General features: G+C 41.0%; 1 protein-coding gene across 4 annotated transcripts in view; it reads right to left on the bottom strand.

Annotated features, from left to right (window-relative positions):
* FAM13A (family with sequence similarity 13 member A) overlaps positions 1–22122 on the bottom strand; it is a 359592-nt gene that overhangs the window by 211604 nt on the left and 125866 nt on the right. For all 4 annotated transcript variants that reach the window (XM_062199865.1, XM_062199863.1, XM_062199866.1 and 1 more), the window contains one exon: positions 7657–7795. In XM_062199865.1, coding sequence (XP_062055849.1) covers positions 7657–7795 — 139 coding nt within the window. The remainder of the gene's footprint in view (positions 1–7656; positions 7796–22122) is intronic.

Here is a 22122-nt window from a genome sequence, read left to right as displayed (position 1 = left end):
AGGAGCTCACTGTCTCCCTATCTTTCTTTCTACTTGACAAATCAATAAACTTTATTAAAACTTTTCAAAAGAATTAACTGTTTCAGAAAAATCAAACTGAAAATAGAAAATGTACTGTGAAAGATCAAAATCACTTTTTTTTTTTCTAAGAACAGAGTACTGATTCATTTTCCAAAAGCAAATCTGGATAAACATATTTAATATCAATATCATATCCTTCAGTCCACTGAGGGTGTAGATCCTCACCCTTCCAAAGACAAGAGGACACTCAATTTGATCACACTGAAAAAACTAGAATACTGAATTAATAGCAAGAAATGTTGGGGCTGGCACGTTGTTGTAGTAGGTTAAGTCTCCGCCTGTGTTGCTGGCATCTCATATGGGTGCCAGTTTGAGTCCTGGCTGCTCCACTTCTGATCCAGCTCCCTACTAATGGCCTGGGAAAGCAGTGGAAGATGTTCCAAGTGTTTGGGCCCCTGAACCCACATGGGAAACCCAGAAGAAGCTCCTTGTCTCCTGGCTCCATATCAGCCCAGCTCTAGCTGTTGTGGCCATTTAGGGAATGAACCAGCAGATGGACGATCTCTTGCTTCCTCCCTCTCTCTCCCTCTCTCTGTAACTCTGCCTCTCAAATAAATTTTTTTTTTAAAAAAAGAAATGTCTAATACCAATAACTCTTCTGTCATGAGTGATATTCTAATAGGCAACTTACTTTATCTGTTGCCGTTCCTTCAATGATCAAGCCTCATTCTCTTCAAGGTAAAGAGCACTAAGGCAATGCCAATAAAGTCATGTGACTTCCTTACTTTATAGCTAAAATGTATTGGAAACTTGTTATCATTATCTCAATTATATCAAAAATGGCAAATTAGTCACTTTATTTTCTTCCTTTTTACAGATGAAGAAACCAAGGTTGAAGGAGAGATTAAGTAGTTTGTTTAGAGTCACAGAAGGTTTCACTCATTCTGACTCCAGAACTCTGTGCTCTAAGATATTAATGTATCTACTGAAGTGTCTCCTTGATCGGATTGTTTAAAGACAGCCAATGGCTCCATTAGTTACTCGTCACTCAAAGGAAAAATATTAATATTGCATATTTCTAACTACTTTAATGATTGGAGACACTTTCACAAGCATTAATTCCACACAAAAATTAGTTTTTTCTTCATTGCAGATAACAACGATGAGAAAAAGAGATAAATTAAATTGTTCATAGTCACACTGTTGAATAGCTAGGTTAAAGATAGAGGCCTTTGGACTGGCACCGTGGTGTAGTGGGTGAAGCCACCACCAGCAGTGTCAGCATCCCATGTGGGTGCTGGTTTGAGTCCCAGCTGCTCCACTTCCAGTCTAGCTCTCTGCTATGGCCTGGGAAGGCAGTGGAGGATGGCCCAAGTTCTTGGGCCCCTGAGCCTACCTGGGAGATCCAGAGGAAGCTCCTGGCTCCTGGCTTCAGATTGGCTCAGTTCCGGCCATTGTGGCCATCTGGGGAGTGAACCAGCAGATGGAAGACCTTTCTCTGTTTTTCTCTCTCTCTCTCTCTCTTGCTCTCTCTCTCCCCCTCAACTCTTTCAAATAAATCTTTTTAAAAAAGAAAGGGGCTGGCACCATGGCTCACTTGGTTAATCCTCTGCCTGCAGCACCGGCATTCCATATGGGCACCGGGTTCTAGTCCTGGTTGCTCCTCTTCCAGTCCAGCTCTCTGCTGTGGCCCAGGAAGGCAGTGGAGGATGGCCCCAGTCCTTGGGCCTCTGTACCCGCATGGGAGACCAGGGAGAAGCATCTGGTTCCTGGCTTTGGATTGGTGCAGTGCCGGCCATAGCGGCCATTTGGGGGGTGAACCAACAGAAGGAAGACCTTTCTCTCTGTCTCTCTCACTGTCTAACTCTGTCTGTCAAATGAAAAAATAAATAAAAGAAAAAAAAGAAAAAAGAGGACATGTATAAGTGTACACATTTAAAAAAACTGAATGAATTTAAATAAACAATATTATAATGCATCTCAAGGACTTAGGAAAAACAAGAATAAACTAAACACAAAATTAATAGAAGAAATAACAAAATCATAAAAGAAATACATGGAATTGAAACTAAAAAAAGAAAAAATGATCAACAAAATAAAAAGCTTGTTATTTGAAGAGATAAACAAAAAGAGGAACCTTTATCCAGACTAACAAAGAAAAAAAGAAAAATGGAAATAAATAAAATTAGAGATGAAAAGGAGCTATTACAACTGATATCACAGAAACACAAAGAACTGTAAGAAACTATTATGAACATGTTACATGCTAACAAATTGGAAAACCCCCCAAAATGGGTAAATTTCAAGATATATGTAAAACTTTCTAAAATTAAAACAAGACATAGAAAAATAAACAGAACCATAACAAGTAATGAGACTGAAGCAGTCATTACGTCTCTCATCAAAGAAAGGTTTAGGATATTATGGCTTTACAACTGAATTCTATAAAACAGTTTTGTAAGCACAACTGGATTGTGTTGTTTTCAGTAGAGTAGTGATTGACTGGAATGAGAGCATAATTAGCATATTTACAAGTGAAATAAAACTGGAGGAATATGTCAGATATCACATAGCTGTGTGAGTGTGTACACACACACACAAACTATTGCCCTGTTCTTGTTAAAATAAATACCAAGCAGTGTTATCTGGGGTTATTGTAATGTGCTGAGGTCAGATGCAACTTGAGCCAGAGACAGGCTTAAAGGCTGGGGGTGACACATTTCAGGATAAGGGGATATAAGAGAAAGCATGCTGAGAGCAAAGGGCTTCTGGAAAAATGTTCATCTCTGATTACAGAAAAGATTGGTTTAAGATATCAGAGCTGTGGCTGCCTCTCGATGGGATATGGATGAGTTTGGGGTGACTGATGAGGAAGGTGCCCAGGAGATTCTTAGGTAGTAAAGAAAATCTTCTGTATCTTAACAGGGTTACACCTGTGCATGCATTTGCCAAAACTCATCCACTGCACACTTAAGACTTACATGTCTTGTTATATGCAAATGAGTAAAGTTCCATCTTAAATTAAAAAGATAAAGAAGATAGCAAGCATCTGAATCAAGAGTCCCAGCCCCTTCCATCTTGCTTTGAAATGTTTTTTTCGGGAAGATAGGATGCTTGCAACTGCTGCCACCATCCTTTGACCTTGAAGAATGTAACACACTGAGGATGTCTCTGGTTCAGGAGGTGAAAGCCTGGGTGCTGATCCAACACTGAAAACACATCCCACAGAATTTCTAGTTGCTTCAGAGAAATGAATGTCCTCATAAACTGCTTTTAGCAGAATATCCTGTTTCTTACACTGAAAGTATATCTGATATAATCAATGTAAATGGAAAGTCCTACACTGAAATTCATAAAAGGATTTATATTGGATACTCAACTTAGCTATCGCTAATTTTGATCTTTGCAGTGGTTAAATCAAGGGTCCAGTGTTTGGCTTAGTAGGTAAGATGCCCACATCGGCAAGCCTGGCTCCATCTCCTGACTCCAGCTTCCTGCTAACACAGATCCTGGGAGGCAGCAGTGATGGCTCAGGTAATTGGATTCCTGTTACCCGCACGAAAAGCGGAACTCCCAGCTTCAGCCCAGACTTTCCACAGCCACTGCAGGCGTTTGGGAAGTGAACCAGCAGATGGGAGCTTTCTGTTTGTCACCTGCCTCTCAAATAAATAAGATAAAGCTTTAAGAAACTCGATTTTAGTTATCTTCTAGCATAGTTCAAGATGTCAGTGTGACGTGATTGCCAAAAACACAGGTTCAGACACTGAGTGTGCTTACAGGATCCAGAATCAGACCCTGTGCTTTCACTGCACTTGGGTTACACAGTATTGCAGTGGAATGGCACATTCGGCATTCTGCATTCTGCTCCCTGGACAGTCACCACTGGTCCTCATTTATTCTCAGTGTAGTTTTGCTGGGTGACTGTCTTTTAGTTGAGTTCCCATACTGCTGGTGGTTCCTAAATTGCAGCTTTAACCCTAGACTATCAGAAAGTGATAGAGCCAGTTTCCCCAAACATCATCTCCAAGTCCTGACTATGTTCTGTCCTCTCCGACTGTAGCTGGCCAGCCCCTTGGCCTGAGTAGCTGATGTTTATTTCTCAGAGATGGGGAGACTGTGAAGTCCAGGATGAAGGCACCATCAAGACTGGTGTCTGGTAAAGGCCGAGCTCGTGGTCTGCAAATGGCTATCATTGTTCATGGGATGGTAGGAGGGAGATGATTAATCCTGTCTCTTCCTTTTTCAACAAGGTCACCAATCCCACCACGAGCTCTCCATGCTCATGAGCTAATATAACCCTAATGACCCCCAAAGTCGCCAACCTCCAAATGCCATCACTTTGGGCCTTAGCATTTAAAAATGTTTTTACTAACGTAAAGAGAACAGATTTCAGTATTTCACAGGTACAGTATGATAACCATACTTCCCTCTCTTCTCCCTCAGCCTCCCACAACCCCCCTCCTTCCTTCCTTTCTTCCTTTTTTTGTTATTCAATTTTTGCAGACATAATTTCAATCCACTCTATAATCACAGGCTTAATTCACCACTAACCATAATATTCAACAAATATGCTTAGTGAAATAAGCCAGTCCCAAAAAGAGAAGTATCTGGTTTTCTCTGGTATGTGGCTGTTAATACAGAACACAAAAAGTGTATAGGAATGAAATGGACATCTTGTGATATGATTGTCTTTTTTAGCCTTTGTTTATACTCCTGTGGGCCTTAGCATTTTGAGACACAAATTTGGAGGGGACCAAAAATGTCAGTCTGTAACACCTGCCCTGCTAGAAGCCTTAGTTTTATCCTTGGTTCCTTTTCTATTCCCACTGGGATCTGTAGTCTGCCTTTTCCATAAATCTTAGCACTGCTATCTCTTGCCCATCCCCCACTGGCACTGTTGTAGTGGAGGCCTCATGTTAGCCACACAGTTTCAAGCTGTCTCTCACCTCTAGGCTTATCCCCGCCCCAGATCCTGTCCACTGGTGACAGATACGATGTTCCTGCAAAACAAAGCTGATCATAACCTATTCCTGCTTTCAGCAAACACGCCTTCTGTTGTTCTTCTTTTGCCCCCATGCTCTCTGCTGACAGCATAAAATTCAAACTGCATGCTGTCTGCAACCCAAGCTTTTCTGCTAAATCATGAATGCATATTGAGTAGCTCTTGTTCCCTTACTATTTCTCTGATTTCTCTTGCTTGAAAGGAAGTCTTTGTGAGGACTCTCTTTCTAGTCTGTCATAGTCCATTTTTTGCTACTATAATGAAATACCCAGAACTGGATACTTATAAAGAAAAGAGGTTTATTTTGGCTCATGGCTGTGGTCAAAGATCAAGGACCCACATGTGCGGATGGCCTTCATGCTGGGAGAGTACCTTGGTGACACAAGCCACCAGACGGCAAGAGCTAGGGAATGTGCACGTTCTTACAGACAAGCCAGTAGTCTCCTCTGGACACTTCACCTAGACGACTTTATTGAATCTTATAGATATTTATCTATTTTTGTCATGTTTGATACTTATATCAAACTTTTGATATAAGCCGGCGCCGCGGCTCACTAGGCTAATCCTCCGCCTTGCGGCGCCGGCACACCGGGTTCTAGTCCCGGTCGGGGCACCGATCCTGTCCCGGTTGCCCCTCTTCCAGGCCAGCTCTCTGCGTGGCCAGGGAGTGCAGTGGGGGATGGCCCAAGTCCTTGGGCCCTGCACCCCATGGGAGACCAGGAGAAGCACCTGGCTCCTGCCATCGGATCAGCGTGATGCGCAGGTCGCAGCGCGCCTACCGCGGCGGCCATTGGAGGGTGAACCAACGGCAAAAGGAAGACCTTTCTCTCTGTCTCTCTCTCTCACTATCCACTCTGCCTGTCAAAAAAAAAAAAAAAAAAAAAAAAACTTTTGATATAAGTTACTTTGATATCTTAGGTTACTTTGATATCTTATATGCACTAATTAAAAAGTTAAAAAGTGTTTATCAGAAATATGGCTGTAACAAAGACAATCACTTTTTAATATTTAAAAAGATATCTTGGGGCCGGTGCTGTGGTGTAGTGGGTAGAGCCACCACCTGTGGTGCCAGCATCCCATATAGACACTGGTTGAGTCCCAGCTGCTCCACTTCCGAGCCACCTCTCTGCTGTAGCCTGGGAAAGCAGTGGAATATGGAATAAGTCCTTGGGTGCCTGAACCCGCGTGGGAGACCTGGAAGAAGCTCCAGGCTCCTAGCTTAGGATTCGTCCAGCTCCCATTGCAGCCATTTAGGGAGTGAACCAGCAGATGGAAGACCTCTCTCTCCCTCTCTCTGCATCTCTGTAACTCCACCTTTCAAAAAAAATAAATCTTTAAAAAAAAGATACCTTTAGGAAAGTGCTACAGACATCAGAGGAGCAAACTTGAGGAAGATATATTGTATTTAAAATCATTTTAATTTTCTTGTGGAAACAATGAAGTGGATTTTTCTTACTTGCTATTGTAAACCCAGGACACCTTTTTTTTTTTTTTTTACCATCTTACTCTCAGCTTTGGTTATACCTGACAGTCTCTAATTATTTTATCTTAACACTGTTCTCCTTGTATCTCAAATTTCAGCTTAAAGTCTATTTATCGGGTTGGCATGGTGCCTGCAAAATGCACTCCTCTCAGTTCTCAGGAGACACACTCTATCCCTCATAGGGAGTCTGTTGCATTGACAGCATAAGTGCTAGTTAACAAAACCTAGATTGTCTCCTTCCCTGCTTCAGTAGGATGCTACTTGATACCATTACATTTCATTCCTTCTTCCAAGTCATGGATTGCACTGGAAGGAGAGATGAAAACACTCTTCAAATCTCTAAACCAAGTGCCTCTGGCTTTATCATCCATTGCCATGTGAATCAACAACAGATCAGCATGGGTTGTGAATTTGGTAAATCACAGGAAGCCTCCTGAGGAAGCTTCTCTCATCAGCTCCATCATGACGGATTGCAATATAACTGAGAAAGAAATAAGATGCATTCCTTTTCCCCCCACATCTGAAGGATTTGGTTTGGATGTTTATCCTTGGACTCTCAACTGTGGTTCTAGAGAGACCAACATGCATTTACCCAACATGTAAAGGATATGTTACAAATTATTCACCAATGCATAAAAAAATGTACACAGTGTCGCCAAGGAATCTTTTATAGGGCTTGAAAATTCCCTACTAAGATGACAGCTACCATATAAGGGACTAAAAATCCGAGGTTGAGCTTGAACGTGTGCCAGACATAGGAGAGTCAGAAAGATACAGTCATGCTGCCTCCAGGAATCTCCAGTCTGATCAGAAGCTGGCTCTCCTCAACACTGCCACAGGCACAGAGTCCTGCTGTAACATCAGGCTTCTATAAAAAGGGTGGAGCCGAGCCGGCTCACGCAAGTGCTCTGAGATGGTTTAAAGCAATAAGGAAACATAAAACCATGATTCTTTCCAATCTTAGAAAACTACATTTCAACTTAATAAACATTTGATAGAAGAAACATTTCAGAAGGACTTGACACTCATAGGAATAATAATCTGTATATGACAAAGAATGATTTAAATAAAATCTTCAAAGGATGATTTAAATGAAATTTTCCATCCAAAATGATAGCAATGCTGAAAATTAAATCCCCAAATTACTTACTTTTACAATAAGCAGCTTGGTCAGGTTTTCACATTTCTGATCTTCTACTTCAAACAGCGTGCTATAGTTTTCCAAGATTTTAGCCATTATCTTATTGCAAAGGTCCTGTTCTTTCATGCCTTCGAGTCCAGGTGACACACTAGAAATAAGAAAAGTAGAGAGGGATTATGTAGAAAAAACAAAAATACCAGCTTAGTTGACTCACTTTTATTTTGGCATCTCTTGAATGATTAGCTTTCTTATGCAGATATGTGAGATTTTCAACAAACTCTATGGTAATACGCATGATGTTGTTTGGACAATTGGAAGTTCCCAAGATCTGAATTAATAGTTCATACTGAGTAAGAAAACTATAGGCTATTCAGGAAGAAGTAACAGATTAACACTGATATTAATAATGCTTTTTAATATGTTAAAATTGTTACACATAACATTTTTAAATTTTTTTAAAAGATTTATTTATTTGAAAGGCAGAGTTACAGAGAGGCAGAGACAGAGAGAGACTGAGGTCTTCCTTTCGTTGGTTCACTGCCGGCACTACAGAAGGTGGCTTTATCTGCTATGGCACAGCGCTGGCCCCAACACATAACATTTATGTAACAGTGAAAAAGAATGAGTGTAATAACAGCAATACTGAGCAGCACAATAATACCAACACAATCATTAAGGATTTCTTAGATAATACAACAAAAGGTATAAAACTTAAAGGGAAAAAGTGAATACTTTTGGGAAAAATACTGGTAATTGTTGAAGCTGGGTAGATAAGAACATGGAAGATTATCCTATTTTCTCTTTTTGGGGGTATGTTTAAAATTTTCCATAATAAAGGAAGTTGAAAACAAGTCAGAATGCAGAATACGCCATAAACAAAGCAAAAAGAAGCTACAGAATGGAAGACAAAGATCTTTTTCAGTAACACATACAACTGATTTATGATTAATAGGCAGTGCAAAGAACTCACACTAATCACTAAAAAAGAAGAAATATAAAAGGAAAAGACAACAGATAAGAGTTGGAAAACACATAGAAGAAAACACCTACACTAGCCATAACCTAATGAAAGAATCCTTGCCTCATTGAATAACCAGTGAAATGCACACAAAAAGCAACACTTAGCCATGAATCAATACCCATTTGTATTATTTTCTTTTGGCTGCTGTAACAAATTACCATGAACTGGGTGGCTTAAAACATAATTCTACTGCATTTCATTTCTGGTAGTCAGAAGAGCAAAGCAGTATCACTGGGCCAAAACCACGGCGTCAGCTGGGCTCTACCCTCTACAGGGGCTACGAGGAGGATGGATCTGTTGCTCACTCTCCCGGCTTCTCATGGTTGCCAGCACGAGGTTGTGGCTGGATCCCCTAATCTTTAATCAATGCTAGGATCTTCAAATCTCTACCTGCTTGATCTTCACATGTGGGCTTCTCCTCTGTGTACATGTCCAATCTCCTTCTGCCCACCACTTGCAATGATATATGTGATGGCCTTCCATGTCCACCCAGAGAATCTGGGGTATTCCTCTTATCTCAAGGTCTTTATCTTATTCATGTCAACAGAGACTTTTTCCCCCAAATAAACTAACATGAGCTGCTACCTCGGGGCCAGTGCTGTGGTGAAGAGGATTCAAGCCTCAGCCTGCAGTGCCAGCATCCCATATGGGTGCTGGTTTGAGTCCCAGGTGTTCTGCTCCCAATCCAACTCCCTGTTAATGTGCCTGGGAAAGCAGCAAATGATGGCTCAAGCTTTAGGGCCCCTGCACCCATGTGAGAGAACTGGGGAAAGCTCCCGGCTTCAGACAGGCTCAGCTCCGGCCATTGCAGCCATTTGGGGAGTGAACCAGCAGATAGAAGACCTCTTTCTCTCTGTTCTCTACCTCTTTCTGTAACTTTGTCTTTCAAATAAATAAAATAAATCTTTTTTTTAAGAGCTGCTATCTTTAGGCGCCATTGTTCAGCCTACTAGCCTATCTGTGAGACACATACTCCAATATGCCTTGGAGTGAACTACATCCTGTATAAACCCCTGCCCTTGGGGGTAGACAGCACTTGTGACTTGGAATTCAGCAAGGGCGAAGAGATGTCACTCCATGATTATAATACATTATAAGAGATTCAGTCTCAGCAGACTGCAGTGAGAGTCACTTGTTGGCCTTGAAATAAGCTCCTGTGTTGTGATAAGGCCACATGGCAGTGAACTATGGGTGCTTCAGGTGGTCTCTTGCTGTAAGCACCCGGTAGGAAGCTTGGTCCCTAGTCATGCAGCTGCAAGAAAATCACTTTTGCCAATAACCTGAATGAGGTTAGAAGCACAGTCTGCTCCTAACTCAAGTCTCCAAAGAGAAATGTGGCCAAGCTGCCACCTTAATTTCAGCATTGTGAGGCCCTGGACTCCTGATCCATGCCAACTGTGAGACAACAAATGTTTGTTGCTTTAAGCCACTAAACGTGTGGTAATTTTTACAGCAACAATAAACACGGAATACAGGGTTTGGTACCTGTTAGTGGGGTGTTGCTACATAGCACATATCTAATCAGTAGACACAGATTTGGAACTGAATAGTGGGGAAAGCCAGAAGGAATTTAGGTAGTGTCCTAGATAAGCACAAAATGCCCTGAGCAGACTTTAAGGACACCACTGATGAAGGCTCTGGAGGAAATGAGGGACATATTGCTGGAAATTGGAAGGAGGGAGATTCTTGTTATGTTGGCAGAAAGCTTAGCAAAATTGTATCCTGCAGTTGTGTGGGAAGCAGAACTTGTAAGCATTGAGCTTAGGTATATAGTTAAAGAGATTTCCAGGCTCTGTTTTCAAAGTACCATCTGGATTCATCTTGCCACTTACAGTAAAATATAAGAGAGTGAGAAAGAAATTGAGGGAACTCACACAAAAAGGAAATGAAAATTGATTTTTAAAATTCCAAGACTCTCCAGATGGCAACAGACACTAAAATTAAGAGAGTCACTGTGAGGCAAGCAGGCTCTACAGCAGAGATTGAGAGCGTGACTGCACAGAACTTTTTGCTAAAACCCCAGCAAGACCAAAATCCTGCTATTCAGCCAAAGATCCCCTTCACATGTTTATTGGTTTGTCTCACAGATCCTTGCCATCAACTCTAAGGGTCTCTAGGAATTCATAGCCATTGTCTATGAGCCAAAGATAAAAGGGATTATTTGGAAAAGATCTGTGGATATGTTTTCTTTTTAAAAAAAAAAATGGAAATGAATTCTTGCTAAAATCCACAACAGACTCAAAGTTCTTGTAAAGTATATTTCGTCACCCGCACACAGCTAAGTTGGAATGAAAGAGACAGAAAGGGCACAAAAAGAAGGCAGGCAGTTGGATCCCCAAAATTCCATTGGCTAGAAGTAGGCTGATACAGCTACTCAGCTGTAAGCAGGTGCTGCCTTTCATGAAAAAGGAAGCAAGGCTCAGAGGGCAGAATCAAGGTCAGGGAGTGAAACAGAGCCACGGAGGAGTATGCTCAAGCCTTGAGAAAGGCTGGTCCTGCAAGGATGAGGGGAGGAAGGGGATAGGTTTTGCAGTAAATACAGATACACACACAGTGCCACACGCAGACACACAGAGCCTCTGCAGTGTTGAGTTAATGGGAGCCTGGAGTGATTGGGAAACAGTCTAAGAAGTCTAAAAACACTAAAACATTGCTCTAGTTTCTTTACCATGTTATTGTGAAAATTTAATACCAGATTCTAAAATGGGATCCACCTGGAGGTGACTGAACAACACAGAGAAGAATGAGGCTTTTGGAGCAAGGTGCTACCTGGAAGGGCTGAGCGAAGCACTCAGGATCTTGAGCTAGAAGACAAGGGATCAGGTCCCTGCTCCACTACCCATGGGGTACAACTATGGGGAAGTGGCTTAGGAAGCCTAGGTTCTTCACTGTAAAACTGACATGATAGTAATATTAATATTGTAGAGGTCTTGTGAGAATGAATTTTTCACAATTGAGGGAAGAATAGTTTGTAAAACTAGGAGGTCAGAAGTGAGTCGGTGGTTGCCAGGGGCTGGGAAAAGGCAGGTGTTGAGTGAAAGGGACACGAGGGGACTGTCTGGAATGACAGAAGTGGTATCTTAATTGTGGTGACTGTGAATGAATGAGTTTTCTCTAAGCTTAGAACACTACCCTAAGAAAAGGTGCATTTTATGTATTCTTTTAAAAGTAAATTTCAAAGTATAAGTTGTATCTCAAGAAACCTAAACTTTAAAAAATGTATTTTGCAAACTACAAATAATCATACCATTTTTTTAAATGTGCAGAGTAAGATGCTAGCTTCCACAGTAATGCTGTTGTTGCACACTGAACTTGGGTATTTACATGGGAAATGCTATCAAATTAGATCTTTCTAGTCCTGATCTAAATATTTAGTTCAAAACTAAACATTTATTCACTGTAAACAGCAATTTGCTAAGTTTCCATCCACTCTTTCTACCTAGGAAAATGAAGCAAATAACAAACTAACACTTGTGTGGCCATCTTCAATCTTTATTTCTAATGTTGCTAGTCAACATTACTGGTTAGCCTTCTCCGCTCTCTCAATGATGATGATTATACGTACAGCAACCCCCTCTTAGACATGGGGGTTACGCTCCAGGAGCTCCAGCACATGCCCAAGACAATGATGAATACCAAACCTGATCAATTCAATGCACCTTACCCATATATGCCTAGGATAAAGTTTAACTTATAACTGGGCACTGTAAGTGATTAACAATAAAAATATACTAGAGCAGTTACAGCAATATACTGTAATAAAATTTACATGAATGTGGTCTTTTATTTCTCTCAGTATATCTTAATATACTGTACTCACCATTACTATAATCATGCAAAATGATAGAATGCCTTTGTGATGAGATGAAGTGAGGTGAATGACAGGCATTGTGACCTAGTGCTGGGCTACTCTTGACCTTCTGGTGAAATGTCAGGAGAGTCATCTGCTTTGAGTGATCCTGGATCACTGAGCCATGATGATATCGAGAGTTGGAGGCCAGGGACACATGACGATGGTTGGGGTACTCAAGAATTGAAGGGTCTTTAAAAAAAAAAAAAAAACCTTTTGCAAGAACATTAATGAAATATTGGTGTCTTTTTAAGTTACAAAAGTGTAGTTGCAGAGGTTGTAATCCTTTGGTGAGCATACAAATAAATCCAATGCTACATTGCTTCTAAGGACTGTGTCCCACAATTTTGTCCTTTAATGTCTGTAATTTGAAACACTCTGGCAAATTTTGGTAATGTCCACCCTGCTGGTTCTGCTTCAGTTTCTTCTTCATTTTCCACTATAGAAGACTCAACAACTTCTTCCAATTTCTCATTTGTTAATCCTTCTCAATGGCCTTTGATATGTTCTCCCATATCAATCATGTCAACAAATACCTTCTCCATCAACTTGTCTTGCACAGGGTGTGATTTTTCTAACACCTCCACTGCTCCCCGGGAAGCCTTTAACATCATTCATGATTTCACTCAACAAATCCTTCCAGTAAACAATGAGAGTATCTGGTTTTAATCCACCCATTGTGGCTTTGATGAATGTTACTGATGATGAACGTTTCAGTAATAATGGAAGATTTTAGCATCATGTCCAGGTTAATGTTTGCATTGATTGCTGGTTAAACAGGACCAAACACCTGACAGGCATGTATGACTTTGACAAACCAAATTATCCCCTAGCAAGGGGCCCAAGCAATGAGACTGTATGTAAGGGTGAAAACCAAATCTCAATATTTTCACTTTAATGGCAAATAGATTCGGGATGGCCAGGTGCACCATTTATTAACAGGCCTTTAAATTCCAATCCTTCCTCTTCCAAATGTGTTTTGTTTTGTTACTTTTGGGATGAAGTTCTGGTGGAATCATTCCATAAATAAGATGCTTATCATCCACACTTTCTGGTGCCAGAAATGGGTAGGTAATTTTTGTTTTTGAAAGTGTGTGGGGTCCTTGCTCTGCATACCATGCCTGGATTAGTAACATGCCCTACAGTGATGCCACACAATACTAATATGTCCTTCCATGTTTTATGTCCCGATGTCTCTTTCATAGTTTTATGTGAGCAAGTTCTATAAGGCATCTTCTTCCAGAAAAATCTGGCTTCATGGCTGGTGAAGACTTGCTTTGGATGGTATAGTATCTCTTCTCCTTAATCAACTTCTTCCCATCTTGGTAGATACAGCCTTTTCAGTCATTTTCCTATCTTTCAGTCCAAACCTAGTCCTGAATCCATGTAAAAAGACAGTTTGGTATCACTCACTCCAGGGGATCCCTCGTTCAAGTCCTTGTATGGGCTCAACCCTTTTGGGTGCAACAAGTTGCTGTCAACTGGAACACATTTTCTGTTCATCTCTTCCATCCACACCTTGAATGCCTTTTCCATATTAACATATTTCCATATTCCACAGTTATCACATACTGTGGCTGTTACCTTTCACAGTGCCTGCAAAACTAGCACCAATTTCTTATCACTTATTCACAATTTCAAAGCTAGAGGATTCATTCCTACAATAGATCTTAACAACTTCAGCATATGACTTTTTCCACCCTTCCTTATTAAATCAAAAACTTTCTCCTATTCACTTAAACCCTTCAAGGCTTCTCTTTTGCATTTCTGAATTGCCAGCGCCAGTACGCATGGAGCTATGATTAAGTAACATAAGGGCTACCTGAACACAAGCACTGCAATACCTCAAGTCAATCTGAGAACCAAACCAGATACTTAAGTGACTAACAGGCAGGTAGCATATATGGCATGGATACACTGGACAAAGCAATGATGCATGTTCTGGGCAGGATGGTATGAGATTTTGTCATTCTACTCAGTATGTTGTATAGTTTAAACCTTATGTTTATTTCTGGAATGTTCCACTTAATGTTTCAGACCATGGTTGGTAACTGAAAGTGCGAGAGTAAAGCTGTGGACAAGAGGGAGCCTACAGCACAAAGTCTTCTGTGTCTTAATCTGAGCCATTAGGAACACAGAGTAATAATGGGTAAGTGGTGATGAGTTACTTCATTTGTAATTTTTTTGGACTGATATCATTTGATTCATTTTCATGAAAACATCATTTTTATCCAGGCCTGAATGTACCTACTGCATTATCACCTGGTTAAATTGTCCAGTATTATTTACATAAATTCTATGTAGATGTTATGTCCTTAACTTATATACTGCAATTTTAAAATGCTAACATAGGGGAAGGCATTGTAGTGCAGCAGGTTATACTGATGCTTAAGATACCAACATCCCATATTGGAGTTCCTTGAATTGATTGCAACCTTGGCTTCTGATCCAGCTTCTTGCTAATGCACCTGGGAGGCAGCAACTGATTGACCAGGTGCTTGGGTTCCTGCTACCCATTTGAGAAACCTGTAATGAGTTCCTGGCTCCTTGCTTTGGTCTGGTCCAGCCTAGGCTATTGCAGGCATTTGGGGAGTAAGTGGGCAGATGGAAGAAATCAATCAATCAATCTCTCTCTCTCTCTTTCTCTCTCTCTCTCTCTCCCTCTCCCTCTCCCTCCCTCTCTGCCCTCCCCCACTCTCACTCTCTCATTTCTTCTGTCTCACTCTGTCTTTCAAATAAGTAAACTTTAAAAAAACAGAAAGCTGACATGCTGGAACATTCCCCATTTCATATTTCCTTGCCAAAGAAAAATCTAACAAAAGAAATCACTCAAGGCCAGGTTTAACAACCATTTTAAGAGGTGTAAAAGTTTTCAGGTTTGTACTGTCCTATCCTTGAATCTATTGTGACTGACCTATATTCATTTATATGTTATAAATGGAAAACTGGAGCTTTTTTTTTTTAAAGATAACATTAAATAATAAAGTTCCTATTGTTCTGTAGAACTAAGGTGAGGCAGTGGAAACTAAAATTTCCAGAATTGTTTTTGTGCCTGGTCTTGCCCTGGACAATGTTCATGTTTTCAAGCACTGCTGGCATTGTTTCTAGTTAGTCAATTGAAATTATGTTTGTCAGCACCTAATTTTTGCCCACATTATTGATTTTATAAACAACTATACCACTTATCAATACAACTTAAATCTTTTCTTCTCAAAAGCACCAATAAGATTCAAAGTTTCATATATGAAAGCTTTATGGGGACCAGCGGCATGGCGTGGTAGGTTAATCCTCTGCCTGTGGTGCTGACATCCAATATGGGTGCCGGTTCTAGTCCTGGCTGCTCCTCTTCCAATCCAGCTCTCTGCTGTGGCCTGGGAAAGCAGTGGAAGATGGCCCAAGTCCTTGGGCCCCTGCACCCGCTTGGGAGACTGGGAAGAAGCACCTGGCTCCTGGCTTCAGATCAATGTAGCTCTAGCCGTTGCAGCCATCTGGGGGGTGAACCAACGGAAGGAAGACCTCTCTCTCTGTCTCTCCCTCTCACTGTCTGTAACTCTACCTCTCAAATAAATAATTTTTTTTTTTAAAAAGAAAGCTATGGTGTCTGGATACATTGAAAATAATTTGTCGGCCGGTGCCGCGGCTCACTAGGCTAATCCTCCGCCTGCGGTGCTGGCACACCGGGTTCTAGTCCTGGTTGGGGCGCCAGTTCTGTCCTGGTTGCTCCTCTTCCAGTCCAGCTCTCTGCTGTGGCCTGGAGTGCAGTGGAGGATGGCCCAAGTGCTTGGGCCCTGCACCCGCATGGGAGACCAGGAGAAGCACTTGGCTCCTGGCTTCGGATCAGCGCGGTGCGCCGGCCGCAGCGGCCACCTGGAGGGTGAACCAATGGAAAAAAAAAAAAAAAAGTAAGACCTTTCTCTCTCTCTAACTCTGCCTGTCAAAAAAAAAAAAAAAAAAAAAAAAGAGAAAATAATTTGTTAGTCTTTCAAACATGTTCAAATATCCAGATGTTTGCTATCAAGTAACAATCATCTGGGTAGAAAAGTAATTTTTCAAAAATTATTACTAGACAACTGTATATGTTTTAGTCTATTTTAGATACAAACTAGTGAAAAAGTAGTAGCTGATTTTTATTCTTAAGGATAAGTATTACTAAATTTACAATGGTAAAGCAGATAGAATCCCGCTGCACAAAAGCTGGGGTACCATTGCTTTCATTTTGAAAAGTTCTAAAAAGTTTGCAATGTCTTATTTCACAAAATATCTCGCATGTCTTCAGAAAGGCTGTTAACAGCATTCAGGCAGAGAGCACTGAGGTAAAAGGGTGGATGGGTTTTGCTACCAGGACTAAGAGGCATGCCAATGCCAGTGCCCTGAAGACAAACAGTGTTGATGGGACACGATCCCCTTCAGAGGGGCTTTAACACATTCTGGAAGAAGCAGAGTGCTCCGACTGAAGAGCTGAGTGAAATTTCCCACAATTCCTGCAGATACACAAGGGCAAGGCTGGTGCTCAAGGGTGGATTAACAGAGAAGAGCCGCAACTCCCTGCGACAGCCCTCAGCTCTCGCTGAATTGCAAGGTCCAGAAGCAGCCAGGGCATCTTTGATGTTTCAGACAAGCCGGGTGAGGCAGAGCAGCTGAACTGTGACCAGGAACTTCGTGGAGAGGGAAGTGGGGCTCACATATAGAGGGGTATAGCTGCTGGCTGGTGCCTGTGCTGGGCTGCACACTGGGAGGAGCTGCCAGAGTGCCAGAGCAGCCGTGCCAGCGGCTTTTGCTCTTTGTCACATGCATCCCCCTGGGCACTTGACTTCTCTGGAAACCTTCTCATCTTCAAAAATCTGGGTTTCGTTCTCAATGACAACTTGGATCTCTTCCACTTCTGTCCTTCTACTGTTGTGAAGAAATGGTCTGATGTGATGGCACGAGTGGTAGGTGATGGACGACTTGAGAGCACAAATTACCAAATACAAGAGCAAATACCAAATCCACACGCAAGGATTTTGTAGCAACTCAGCTTCAGATTGGGACCACTTTACATTGGGACCACTTTACATTTTAAAGCTAGAGGGGAAAATCTCACCTTTCATTTAAATGATTAATTTCAGGACATCACATACAGAAGCTTTTCAAATTCACGGTTAAAAGTGAATAGAAGTCTAAGTTTTCAACTTGGTTACAAATTTTATGGCCACCAAAAGCAATCCAGATCAGACCGTCAGCAGTCTGAATGCCTCAAGTAACTTTTAATCTTATTTGTCATCATTTTGTCCCCTGCACCTTAGGGTCCGAGAACAACAATTAACTTTCAACCTCAGAGCTTTTCATCATGATGCTTTTTCCTGGGAAATCTTTCTGGTTCACCTTCTCGTACCAGATTCTGCAGATCTTCCAACGCTCAGCCACACTGTGTTCTTTTTCCTCTATCAGAATTAACTGGGGCCAGCATTGTGGCACAGTGGCTTAAACCACTGCCAGCAATGATGGTATCCCATATCCAACTGCCAGTTTGAGTCCCAGCTGTTCCTTTTCTGATCCAGCTCCTATGTTAATGTGCCTGGAAGAGCAGTAGAGAATGGCCCCATATTTGGGTTCCTGTCACTCATAAGGGAGATCCAAATGAAGTTCCTGGCTCCTGGCTTCAGCCTGGCCCAGACTTGGTTATTGCAGCCATTTAGGGAGTAATGGAAGATGGAAGACTGTCATTCTCTGTCTCTGTGTGTCTATGCCCCTCCCTCTCAGACCCTCTGCCTTTCAAATGAATAAATAAATTTTTTAAAATGAACCATTTCTTCCCTATTCTCACAGAATTCATTTACTCTTCTATCACAGTATTTATTATTAAGAGCCTATTATATAACATGATTTGCTGGGGCTGTTGTGACGTAGTAGATAAAGCCTCTATCTGTGATGCCAGCATCCCATTTGGGGGCCATTACATGTTCTGGCTGCTCCACTTCCAATCCAGCTCCCTGCTAATGCACCTGGGAAATCAATGAAAGATGGCCAAGTGTTTGGACTCCTGCACCCATGGGGGTAGACCTGGAAGAAGCTCCTGGTTCCTGGCTTTGACCCGGCCCAATGCTGGCTGTTGTGGCCATCTGGGAGTGACCCAGTAGATGGAAGATATTTCTCTCTGCCTCTTCCTCTCTGTGACCCTCAAATAAATGAATAAAACTTTAAAAGCAAAAACCATAATTTGTTGTGAGGCTATTTTTTGCCATTGCCAGGGGTATCTTTAAGGGCAGGTACTAAGCAGGTTACCATGCATGGCTTAGAGGGAACTAAAGCACGCACATAACCCCCAAAGCAGAACTTTCCTTCATAGTTCATAGTCCACATCATTAAAAAAGTTACTCTCTTCCTTGTGCATAAATGAGCCAAATGAATGTTGTGTAAAATGCAGTGTAAAGGCTATACCCAGTGTTCTTATTGATAGCACTGGGATGAACAGCATATATAATGCATCTCATCTCCACTGTGAATACTCCTCAGCAAGCACGTTACAGGCGAACCCAGCAATAGTTGACCTAAACAACCTTTGAAATGGAACAACTGGAATACTTCCAAATGGGTTAAGGAAACATTGGCAGAGCTTGCCAGGGAAATAAATACCAAGAAACGTATGGTCTTTACTAAGAGCCCAGCCTGTATTGTTATTAAAAATAAAGGAAAACTTGGACCCTCTATTGTGGCGATGTCTATCCATATTCAAGTCTCAGTGGGCTTGCACAATGGTGGCTACCAAAACAGCAGGAAAACAGCTCAGTGTCTCAAATCCTTTTTACAACACTTTGAAAGAAACTGTTTTAAAGCCATGCTCAGCTTCGTGGTTTCCAGATATAAGCTTGCAGGAACCTCATTCACCTTAGTTAAAGCATGGTCAAAGTGTAAAGTACATGAAAACCATCTTGCTCGTATTTTATTCTACACTATGGATAGGTAAATGTACTTCATCCTAAGCCTTAGTCCACTGAATACCATAGAAAGGTTTCTTTAAGTAGCAAACTTGATTAACTTGAATTTCAGCTCCTTGCCTCTTTTTAAAAAAAAAGTGATGAAAAACACACAACTCAAAAATTTATCCTCTTACTCATTTTTAAGTGTTTAGTTAGTAGTGTCAAATATATTCATACTGGTGTGAAACATAACTCCAAAACTTTTCCATCTTGTAAAACTGAAACACTACACCCAAGAAATAACTGCTCCCTCCTTCTTGCTTATCATAACTATTCTACTTTTTATTTTCTTTCTATTCTATTTCTTTCTATTCATTTCAATGAATTTTACCATTTTGTTTATCAAATAGGTGGAACCGTACAAGATTTGTCCGTTTTGACTGGCTTATTTCACTTAGCATAGTGTTGTTAAAGTTCATCCATGTTGTAGCACCAGATAGGATTCCTTTCCTAAATAATATTCCAGCGTGGAAAAAAAATATTGTTTATTATCCACTGACAAACATTTGGGTTGTCTGCACCTCTTGGCTATTCTACTTCATCTCTTCTTGTATAGAAGTCTTAAACAGCAACCAAGTGCTTAAACAGAGTGTAACATCAAAGAATGGGCTATGAACAATGCATAAACTCTAGTGTTAGCCCTTATCTAGCCAAAATGAGCCACAGTATTTGGAAATGACATAAATGGTTAGAGAGGCTGCTTACTTCTATAAAAGTAAAGTGCTATTCTCCCTAAATTCTGGTGGTCTGTCTAGAGCTAAGCCAAAGTGGGATTGAAAAAATACAAGATAAGGCAATGTAATCTTAATGACACTCAAAACTAGATAACGTGCTATATGATGCTGTATGTTTTAGCCAAAGAGCACTCTGTTAATTTTCATGAATAATAAGAACTTTATCTTTAGCAAAAATGGAAATGAACTTGTTACCATGAACTTATATTTACAGCTTCCCAGAGATACACAAGACAGCCATTGTCCAATCTACCAACTTGCCCTTTCACCCACCCACCAGCAACTCAAGTATCAGAGGCCAGGCAAGTCACTGTTACTTCTGAGATGGATAAAGTTCCACAAAAGTTTGCATTTGAGGTAGTGGTGGAAGCAGGAAGAGGATATATGTTAACAGGTTTAATCAACTATTCAAAAAAAAAAAAAAAGGTTAGGGCTGGCGCTCTGGCGCAGCGGGTTAATGCCCTGGCCTGAAGCACCAGCATCCCATATGGGCACCGATTCGAGACCTGGCTGCTCCACTTCTGATCCATCTCTCTGCTAATGGCCTGGGAAAGCAGTAGAAGATGGCCCAAGTCCTTGGACCCCTGCACCCACGTGGGAGACCCAGAAGAAGCTCCTGGCTCCTGGCTTTGGATCGGCGCAGCACCAGCTGTTGTGGTCAACTGGGGAGTGAACCATCAGGTGGAAGACCTCTCTCTCTCTGCCTCTTCTCTCTCTGTGTAACTCTGACTTTCAAATAAATAAATAAATAAATAGGTTAGGGAAGTAAAATAGAACAATGCTCAACACACTATAAGAACTCCAAGGACAGTAGCTGATAACATATTACTCCAACCTCCAACACTTCTATCTCTCATGGCAATTTTGTCAAGTCCAGTCCCATCAGGAAGGTGCTCTGTAATGTCAAATTAGGGCAAATTAAAGAAACTCTAGGCTTATGACTATGACAAGGATAATGCAAAGAATGAATGTACATAGAATGGTCAGAATTGCTCGATTCTGTCTGGCATTCTATATTTAGAATTCAGAATTATTTATTAAGATAGTTAGAACTAACATCTTTATATTTCCCCTTTGTTCTGCTGACTGCACAGCACCAAGCAAAAGACCTCTTTTAACTTCAAACTAAAGTCAAAACCTTCCATCTGAATACAGACAGTCCCTAAATAGTGCTCTAGAAATTCACTTTGCAAGTCGGCCACCTGGCATATGGAACACCATATCTCACAGGGAGAAAACATGGAAAAGCATGGAATTTGGATTTTTATCCCACACCAAAAAATTCTATTCTAAGTTAGATTTATGCTGCTTACAACAACGAAGAGTACAGCAAGAGCAGTACATTGCATTCTATTACGTTTTCACAAAATTGTTCATGAACCTGAAGAAAATGTAACAAAAATAATAAGCTGAAAGAGGGGACAAAACCCATTATTCCCTACTTACTATATGTTGGATAGTATGTTAAATTCATGACCTAATTCTTAACAACTGTCCTTGGAGGAAGGTATTGTATCTTATTCTCCATTAAAGATAAGGAAACATGCAAAGTGAAAAAAGTGACACGAGATTACAGATCACATGATTCCATTTATATGGAACATCCAGAAAATCCACAGAGACAAAAAAGTAGATTAGTAGTTGGCTAGACATTTGATTAACTGTAAAATGGGCATGAGGGTCTCACTGGAGGGGTAAAAACATTTCAAAACTGACCTGGCGAAGGTTACACCACTTAGTAAAGGCGCAGACAATCATGGAATAATACATTTGAAATATCCAACAAAGCTGTTAGCAAATAATAATAATAATGAAGAAACACAGCCTTAGAATTTAATTTACTCAAGGCAATAGTTTCTTATTGCTGTTGTAAGAAATTATCACAGATTTCATGTCTGAAAACAATGTCAC

Source organism: Lepus europaeus, chromosome 8 (genome assembly GCF_033115175.1).
Source record: "Lepus europaeus isolate LE1 chromosome 8, mLepTim1.pri, whole genome shotgun sequence".
In the NCBI taxonomy this organism is placed as follows: Eukaryota; Metazoa; Chordata; class Mammalia; order Lagomorpha; family Leporidae; genus Lepus; species Lepus europaeus.
This window is presented reverse-complemented; position numbering and strand designations above follow the sequence as displayed.